The 10,778-nt window shown below is 33.0% G+C and overlaps 1 protein-coding gene across 1 annotated transcript; it reads right to left on the minus strand.

Annotated features, from left to right (window-relative positions):
* Nucleotides 1-407: 407 nt before the first annotated feature.
* LOC122583261 lies at nucleotides 408-1,241 on the minus strand. The gene has a single exon (XM_043755685.1). The coding sequence runs from the start codon at nucleotides 1,239-1,241 to the stop codon at nucleotides 408-410; it is 834 nt and encodes a 277-aa protein (XP_043611620.1).
* Between the last annotated feature and the right edge of the window lie 9,537 nt (nucleotides 1,242-10,778).

Genomic DNA, 10,778 nt, shown 5'->3' on the forward strand with positions numbered 1-10,778 from the left:
ATCTCTTTGCTTGTACAATCTCTTAACTTTTTCAAGTTACTTAACTCCTTTTGCATTTGTTTCTCAAATGCTATCTCCCTATCTCTCATTTTCTTCTCAAACACTTGTTTCTCTATCCCAAAGTCTTGAAGCATTTCAAACTTCCAAAACTCTAGTTTACTTCTCAAGTCAGTTTCTATCTTTGACTTCATGTCATCTAACTCTCTTTTTGGAATTTCATCTTCCTTAATGAGAATTCCATTTCCTTTCTTTTCTTCTTTTAAGGATGTTGTCTCTTTTTCATCCTTAGTAGTAACCATCAATAGCGTTGGTTCGTCATCTTCGAACACAAGGTTTGCTTTTTCTACTCTATGGTTTGGTTTTGGACAATTTGCAGCAAAGTGTCCAAAATCTTGACAATTATAACATTATATGTCTTTAAGTTGTCTTCTTGGATAGTTTTGATCTCCAGGGCTTTTCTTCCATCTATCGAAATTATCTTCATTTCTATTATCTCTCATGAATCTTCCCTGGCCTCTTCCTCTTGTCTGATTACCACCTCCTCGTCTATTGTTTCCATAGTTGCGTTCATAATTTCTGCCATTCCCTTGACGTGTGAACAACAACTTTTCAGTATTATCTTCTCCACTTTCTTTTCTAAACTTAAACCTTTCTTCATAAGTCTTATTTTTCCCAATAACCTCCTCCAATTTTGCTTCCTTGAAATCAACAACCATTTCAATGGTTGCTACTATTGGTATAAACTTATCTGGTACTGCGTTGAGTAATTTCCGCACTTTTGTTTGTTCATCAAATGTCAGTCCACATGTAGCAGCCTTTGTAATAATACTCATCATCTTTCCGGAAAATGAATCTATTGATTCATCTTCTTTCATAACTAGTCTCTCAAATTCTGACTTCAATTGTAGCGAGTGCGCTTGTTGAACATCTTCTGTCCCAACAAATCTAGCCTTTAATGAATCCCAAATTTCTTTTGCCGTTTCACATCCCGCAACTTGCATTTGCAAATCTACGGGCAATCCTTGGAATAGATATGCTGATGTAGAACTATCCTTTTTTATATCGATCTCTTTTGATGTACCCGTTCCTTCTACTATATCCCAAATTCCATTTGCCACAAGTATCTTCTTCATTCTTAATGCCCATAGTGTATAATTGCTATTGTTTAAAATTGGGTATTGATATGAAGATAACGGTGTGGCAACAACAGGATTGTTGTTTTTGTTTTTATCTTTCGTCATATCTTTTGATTTGGTTTTCTTCTAAAACCAAAATGATTTTAACAATCGTCGAACTTAGTTTCTGTCTAACCCACAATAATCCTCAAACAGTTCTATAGTTTTCTATATATTTTTTATTACAAAGATATAAGTAACAAGTATTTGAAAGAATGATAAAACCTGTTATTTGGGCTTTTGAATCTTCGTGGGCTTCTTATTCCTTGAAAAATACATCACGCCCTTATTCCTAATAAAACTGCCCGTTCTTTTTTTCCTTTCCCAAAAATCACGCTGCTGCTTCTTCCTTTTACACAGTACACACAATAATTAGGGCTAAATCCAATCGCCTCTTTCTTCTGGCTTTTTCCTTTAATCGAATAGTGGTGGTGGTTTTCGTTTCAATTTACACAGCGGTAGTGGTTAATCAATCGTCTCTTGTAATCAATCTTTCCTTGGTAATGACGGTTACTCTTCCTTTCTCTTCTCCGGCAAGCACACGGCGGCGGCGGGGGTTTCTTTTTCAATAACGGTACGTTTTTCTTTCTCTCTTTCTCTGATTTGATCTTCACTTCTTATCTGTCTTATCTTTCAATTGGTTTCTCTTGATTAATTCCCTGAATCAATTATCTTCTCTGCCTTCTCTTCGATCGGTTTTCTCTTAATCAATCTCTTCTATGTCTCTTTTCTCTAAAATGATTCCTCTTGAATCGTCGCTGGTCTCTGTCTGGTTTGAACGACCTTGGCTCTGATGCCACTGTTGGTCCCTTGTCCCTCTCTCACACGAAATAACAATATTACTAAACCTTTCTTCTTATTTCACAACACGTCTTTTACAAATGGTTTACACATATATATAGTTTTTCAATAGACACATACGAACCATCATACCTCTTTACTAATCGGTATGACTACCTAAAAGACACAACTATTCTAAACGACATGTCCCTTCACAACGTAACTGTCTAAACGACATATAACTTCCATTCGGTTGTAGGCTTTATTCTTAACACTTTAGACCCCTTAACTTATACATTGACACTTTCATGGATTCATAAATTAGTATCCAACATTAGCCACATAATATACCACTCCATCTGTTGATGGATTGGTAGTTAAGAAGTACTAATATACAAATTAAGTATTACTAACATACAACTTAGTTGAGGATCTATTTCCAAGGTTGGGAAACTCGTAACTCGGGATCGGATCGGCGAGTGGGGGACTCACGAGTTTTTAAAAACTCGGATCGGAATTGAGGACAACCTGGATTAGGTTTTATATGGAAAATTTATATTTTTTAAAATTATATTGAATAAATTTCAAACTTAAAACATAATTATTCTAAAAACTTTAATATAATTCTTCAAAGTTCAAACTCCATTCATTAGAATCATAAACTTAAACCAATTTAGCATTTTTTTAAAAAAAAAAAACTTTGACCAAAGTTGACCCGAGTTTTGACCCAATCCGGCCGATTCTTGACCGATCCATCCGATTTTGACCGATTCAGGCGAGTTTGACCAAGTTTTACAAGCAACCAAGTCGGTCACCGAGTTTTAACCTGATTCCAATCAACTCGGCCCGATTAACCCCTGATTCCGATTCCGATTTCGATCCCGAGTTCTCGGCCGCGTCGGCCGAGTTTTACAGTCCTGTCTATATCCATAATATTTAAGGTTAGTAGTTCCATCCATGGCGGCAGCCGAAGACCACTGCCTGTAGTTAGATTACCTCATTATCAATCATATCTCATGATTTATCAACTTTTATGACCTATCATTCCACGAGCTATCATTTATTAACCAACCAATACGTGCAATGCATAAATTTATTATAAATTAGTCGTTATCTAATTAGTTAAATGCAAATAGGAACATAAAATAAAGTTTATACGGAGTAATATTTAACTTATGCTACATTTAATAACAAAAGTTGAATATAGACTTTTGGTTTTAAATGTATTATATTATTTCTCATTAAATTCAGTAAAATTTAAAAAACATATGGCCCCTATGTGATGTCAGTTTTCTAACATTACAAACAATCTTATTGTTAGTAACCAAACTTGAAATGACTTTGAACTATTTACTATTAAGATATAGTTGGAACGCAATGCAAGAATAAAGATTTTCGGATATATTAAATGCATTTCAAGAAAAAAATTGTGAGATTGATGAGCAGACGAGATTACAAATATATTGGAAGCAGCCTAAACCGATAGAATTATATATCTGGTAAAACAAAAGTTAATTACAACACATTTTCAAGCCGCCTCCATAGCCTAGCCTAGAGTACTCTTTTTACAACTTTGGTACGTGATTAGGAGTTTCTTATTTTATTTCAACCTTACCCTTACACACGACCGGACAATATAACTTGTTATTTTGGAGAAAAGTTTTGCTATGTAAATTTGTACGTGTATGGAGAAAACTTTGCTTTTTGTATATTTGTATATATATATGGAGAATTCCTTTGTACACAACATAATGCAATATATGATTTGTATATAACACTTGTCCCTTCCTTAATTCATGGTTGTAAGATAAAGAAAAGATCGGGAAATATATAGTTGTTATAAATTCTGTTAGAGAAATATATATTTATAAAAATAAATCGTCATTTACCTGCTACTATCAACTGTCACTATTTCGCAGTTCACCACCCTCTCACCAAACATCTTTCTCTCTATCGCTTTCTCACACACACACATATAATAATCTAAATATATATAACAATGCAACATGACTTTCATACACCAAAACTCTACGAATTGATAGACATATAGAAAGCAGAAGCTTTTCTATACGCACATTATAATATATTTTACCGACAGACTCGTGGGTCTAATTTAGACCATTTGTTTTTATCTTTGATATATATTCACTTTGGCTAACAATTTACAAGGTAAAAGAAAATTGTGTCGCAAGTTAGTGGGAATTATTATACTCGTATATTTCTAATTAACAAAAGTGAAATTCTTTTTTAAATCTTTTAATTTCTAGTAAAAGTTTCGTACATCATTTTACTTTCTTGTTAATAACACCATTTTTTACCCCTCAAAAACCACCACTATTTTCCAATATCCATTTAATTAATATATCTATAATAATTTTTCATAAAATAATTTACAACATAAATCTATCAATTAATCTAAAAAATAATATAAAAACTATATTTTACATCAATTATAACTACATGCACCACCACTCTCCATCGCCTCCATTCACGTCGCAGCCACTATCACACCTTGCGCCGCCACCGCCACACCGTTGTCTATCGTTATCACCATTGTCGTCGTATCATGTGGGCTTACGCACCTAGTATATCAAAACAAGTTTACTAATTTCTTATTTCACCTAATTAACTAAAAATATAATATCACCATCATTTAAACAAAAAAAAATCTCCAAAATTTTTAACAATATTTTTTTTCAATAAAATAAAACAAACTTGTTTTACAAAATTAATAGAAATACGTCATTTAACTTTACAAGCTAGGTTTCCGAAAGGTATGTATACATAGTAGCTAAGATTTGTACGAGCTTTTAAGTCAAATAGCTACCTAGCCATGCATAAAATAATAACCATTTGTTTTTCAAAAAGCCATCTCGACGAGACCACGACAATGCCGCATATCAGTAAGCGAGTTTTTCAAAATTATTCCTTACAGCACACAAGTTCATCTGATAATCTTAATCCCATCGCATATTACTAAAGTCCCTCAATTAATTAAGGACAAGATATATAGGTTGCATATACTTTTATTTTAGGCTCGCTTTACTATATATATAAGCTTAATTGTTTTACATATATTCGCTAGGCTCATATATATATTCAGTCATTTTCCGGTGTGTTTTGCCCCATACTTGTCCTATGTGGGATTTAGATTAATATTTCTTTATCTGACTATGCTAGTCGTGGAAATGACTAACTACACCACAAGTCTTTATTTCAGTCGAGTAGTGATGTCGTGTGACACGTTAATTATTTGATTTCAATTTTGTGATTCCCTAGTGAAATATCAATGTGTAAACTAGTGACAATTTTTATCTTTCATACGGGTTTTCTGTGAAATATATATTCGATCATAGACACATTCATTAATTAAATTAATTAACCATTATCTTCTCTAATGCATGCATGCATACTCTTCACACTCTTAATTTGTTAAATAGTTTAATTATTAAATAAATAAATAAAGTAATTAAAGCTATACCAAAGCATAACTACCTTGCTTTATATCTGCGAATTTCCCACCAAACTAACAATGTCACTATCAAAAAAACGTAAGCTTTTTTGATTTACATATACTTATAGGATTAATTGGCAAGAAAAGGTGGACATACTATTCAACCTTCTAAGGATATATAAAGTATAATTTTCAAAGTCTACGATCTATGCGTGATGTTGTGGTTAATATGCATGCCAAGTAAAATTAATTGTAATTTCACTCACTCATTATATTACGTCTATAAACTGATCCAATTCATAGGTCTAGAGAAAGAAATTAACGTCAGTTCAAGCTAATCTACTTTGTGTCTTTATAGTTTTGCACGTACTATATTAATCATGTATACATATATAGTCAAGTTATAATGCGTAAACAAGCTACACACCATATTACTGAAGTGGCATTGACTACGGAGATAGAGAAAAAGATTTGGTTTAAAAGTAAGGCTTTGTTTAAGTGGAGAAAGTCTTAATTTCCTCTGAAGACGGATCAAATAATTATGATCGATTCTTACTCCTTGTGATCGACCGGAGGTCTTTTTCTCAAATTAAGCAGCCTTTTAAATAGGTTTAAGAAGTAAATTATATATATATACACTAAGTACTCTATTAGTGTAATACAATGTGAATAGTGTCAAATCCATTAGGATTTTCACACATGGCATTTCTTAAATTTTTGTTTTTTTGGTTTCTTATTTTTAGATTTTTTATAAAACGACATATTGTTTTACACATATTCTTAAGTTACACGCATGTTTGGGATGAAACTCAAAACTTTCGAGAAATCCTCTATTAATACCCTCCATAAATGTGTGAATGAGACTCGAACGCAGGTGGATCATCCCAATTAAACTCAAAAACCTTACCAATTGACCACTAACTTCATTGTCTTCCTTTTTGAAATTTTTTTATTGATTTACTTGTCGTATTTTCCTTACATAAATATGTAGTAATGACATAATTTTAAGCAAACATATATATGTGATGAAGTAGTTTTCAATCAACAGTTCTGAATTCAACCGAAATAAACTAGCATATCATTGTTTTCTTGCACAAAAGTACATATGAATTTGATAATGCAAACTTTTTTGCATAGTCGCGATAATGTACTTAGATAAATTTATGACTTAATTATATGATAAACTTTTGAGAAATCATATGTATGATAAATTTATATTTTATTTAAGCGATTAAAGATTCTGCCCAAACAAACTAGCATTTATAACCGTATCAAAGGATAAACGTAATCGTAATAATTAGAAACTACGCAACGTGCGTGCCGAATTAACTAGTTATCTATATTTCACCTCCATAAACACCGTCATACATAGAATTAAGTTGCGTAACCTAAAATTATTTAGGTAAAGTGGATTGTTTATTTCAGGTACAGTTTAGGTCATGAGATCGCCATAACGACCTTTGTCATTAACTGGAGAACTTATCAATGAGCCATGGATGCTTAGCGGGTCATAGTGCATGACCAATTCAAATGCAAAAACAAATTCCTCTAAAGGTCGTTTATGAAATTCAAACTACTTAGAGGAATTTATTCTTGAGATTTTGCCATATGGTTGTGTATGTAATCAAGGTTTTAATTTATCAGACAGTCACATGCTTTTATTCATTTGATATTTTGTTCGGTTTTCTTTGGTTAAATTCATCTGAAAACAACAAAATTGGTGAAAACTAAAAAATTAATCTCAAACCATTCATTTTCAAGATCCAGATCAACTTTCTCTCTCTTCCCTCCCTCCTCTAATCTCGTTTTCCAGAATCTGGTGGCGGAGACATCTCTGGCGAGAATCGATTTCATTTTCTGATGGTTATGGTACAAGCGTTTCCCTTATCCATTCTAAAGCGGTTGTTACCAGACGCATATGTAAACGGTATAGATTTAATAGGCGGCAATCCAAGAGATGGTGACGGGTGGATATGGTACGGGATCCGCCCTTGTCGTCGCCGTGGAGAGAAGAGAAGAGAGGGACAGATATGAATCAGAGATGATGGTCGTGGTGGTCGTCGTCACCATCACCGGAAGATGATGGTGGTGGTCTGATATGATGATGGTGCCGGTGTTGGTCGGAGATGGCGATGGTGGTGGTCGGAGATGATGGTAGTGGCCGAAAAGAAGGGAGGAGTGAGGAGAGAGGGTATTTAATCATAGCCTTCAATAAAATGAATTGCTAAGATTTGTTTTCTAGTTTTCACAAAAAATTGGTTTATTAATGAACATTTGACTTTCTTTAAAACAATAAATCATCTAATTCCACTTTTTAATCCATTATTAAACGAATTAATTTCTTCCGAAACCTCTTCAATATAATCCATCTCCACACATGTGAAACTGAAGACTCAAGGGGTAAAGTGCCTTAAGTTCAAAGACCTTATTAATCAGTCACATGTTTAATGTCCATTATTCATATTTATTATAACCTACTTGATGCCAATGACCAAAGATATGATTTGTTTGTGAATGTACTGTGTAGCTAGGCTTAAATTATGCTATTAAATAGAAAATCTTGAAAATGGCTAAAATGCGAAATATATAAGGCAAAGTGGTATGGGGCTTCTTGGGGGAAGGAGGACTTTCGCCATGTGGCGCCATGTCACACACCAAAAAACCACTCAAAAATATGGAAATGGGGCATCTTGGGGTCGAGTGACTTGCGACACGACATGTGGCATTAGTAATTGTCTTTTTCTTTTTTCAAGATTTAATTACAAATAACACTTATACTTTTACAAATTAATAATTAATTTATAAAGTAAATAAAAAAGGCCATTAAAATTAAAAAGAAAAACTATATATCCGATTTAAAAAAAAGTAAAATAGATATAAGACTTTAATAAAACATCAATACATTAATTAAAGATTACATCTATAATAAATATTGTAAACTTTAAAAACTAAATTGAAAAAAACTTCAAACTTTAAGGGTATAAAATAAAACTAATAATAAAAAGAAAATTTGATTTGCTGAAGGGGTTAAAATGAAATATTATATTAATTTAAAATTAATTATAACAAGGTTATTTTTTAATCTTTGATAGCACAAAAAATAAAATAGAAAAAAAAAGGAAAACAGAACCCAACAAATCAACCGCTTTTTCCTTTGAAATTCTAAACCGTTTTGTCTGTCCTAGCCGATCAGCCCAACACTAAATCCGCCTATATGGGACGGTGTAGCCGCCTAGCCGGCGGTCTGCTGGCGGCATCTGGCAACATCGCCACCCACGACGCTTCACACCACTCAGCCTATGGCATCTTGAGCTCCAAGTATTACTCATAAAGCTATCTAAACTTATTAATTAAAAAAAAGTCATTAAACTAATCGAGTTCGTATATATTAAGTCAGTATATAAAATTATTTTAAAGATTTTTATTATTGAATTGAGTATAGTTCTGTTGTAATCTACACTTCAATCTCTAATTACATAATAAAGCCCATGCCCCATTGTAATTGGTTGAGCCAACAAATTTCTTAATGACTCAATAAACTCTTAGAGAAATTTGCATAACTAATACTGGTACGCTTAGTGCAATTATTTAAATTTTTGATGGCATAAAACTTTCCAACACCTTTGTGATGAGTTTCGACATCTAACTTTTCTCTTTTCCAACATTTTTTAAGTCATATACATCAATATTTTTGCATCAAAACCCCCTTACTTCACCAAACTGACAATTTATCTTAATTAACTTTATAACCCTGATCCTGATCGTCTGCTTTGTTCCTCTTTAATTCGGTGATTCCGTCTGTAACACCGGCCATTTAAAAACCTGGATTTTCAAAACCCTTTCGCCTAACGACGTTTAATAATAGCGGAAAAGGATCTCATATAAATCTGTCCATCCGTAACCAGATGAAACATTTGAAAACATTTGGTGTTACTATATGCATCATCGAAATAATAAAAGAAAATCCAAGTTTTGGCACCAACATAAATGCCAAGCATTATTACCTTGTTTTTAATCATAACATCGTAAATGAAGTAGCCAAACAAAAGGCTAAGGGTAGTTTAAGCATCAAGAACATAAAGGCTATCGTCTTTAATGTCTCTACCCATCCTCACCAAGCTATCCTTTCTTTATCTCCAAACTCATCTAATCTGATGGCACAACATTTTCAAAGAACAAGTGTTAGCTAATAAATTAGCTAAGTAAGAATAACATATTTGAAAACATTTGCCAATTAGATATATTAACAAAATCATATCATCGTTATATGTTAATAACACATGAGCATCATAAACATCATAAACATAAGAAACATCATGAACATCATAAGCATAACACATTAGGAATTCAAAGTATTCCTAAATGTGCCTATCATCAAAAAGCTTTGCTTTTCATCTTTCTTTACCTTGTTTTTCCTAGACGTAGGCTATGTGACATAAGCCACACATACTTAGGGATGTGGGGTTGTGTGTAGGCGGTCATCGACCATACAGGGAGTCCTCACACCCGACATGATGGATAACCAATAAGGGGTCCATCGGCGTCGTTAAGGAAAGACAAAGTCATTTCCAACTGAATAAACCGTTTATGCCTTTATGCATTGGTGGTTAGTTACTCCACTCGGAATAAACAAACATAACTATGCCACAAGGAGCAACTCAAGTGACCACGTACGCACTAGCTTTACAACTAGCATGGGTTAAGCTAAACACAACTTTAAATATGCTCGAGACTTCTTTATTACATTAGTTTAGGCTACACTTTCACCTAAACTAATCACTTTTATCTTTACTTTATATTAACGTAGGCTACACTTTCACCTAAGTTAATCACATATCATCTTTACTTTAGGGCCCTTAACGTGCACGTGAACATGGCAATCCTAATCATAGGACTAGTGACTAGGTGATCAAGACACACATATAATCATATCATAAACATATCACTACTTCATGATCATATAACATAATCATAACATCACTCCATAATCACCTATCATAATCATGTCATTCTTACATATTCACTTTACACAAGCATATCATTACATCATGATTATTTAGCTTAAGCATAACATCGTATCATGATCACGTAACATAAACATAACATCATATCATATTCACATTTCATAAGCATATCATCATTCCATAATATGAGAACTTACCTTATGCCTTTGCAACCTGCATATACATGTTGTTCATCATAGAAAGGTAAGCATCATATCCCATATCAACCTCCCATAACCCCCTTTACTTTACTTTTAATCATACATAAACGTTTGGAAGGTTTTACTTATGAAAAACGTGTTTTGTTGTACCACCAGGTGACAAAAGATGTTATCTTACCTCGGTATAGCTTACCAACCAGTTATG

The sequence above is a fragment of the Erigeron canadensis genome, chromosome 9, assembly GCF_010389155.1.
Source record: "Erigeron canadensis isolate Cc75 chromosome 9, C_canadensis_v1, whole genome shotgun sequence".
NCBI classification, from domain to species: domain Eukaryota; kingdom Viridiplantae; phylum Streptophyta; class Magnoliopsida; order Asterales; family Asteraceae; genus Erigeron; species Erigeron canadensis.

Coding starts and splice junctions, on each gene's coding strand:
- LOC122583261 (XM_043755685.1), bottom strand. CDS start 1,241: ATGACGAAAGATAAAAACAAAAACAACAATCCTGTTGTTGCCACACCG.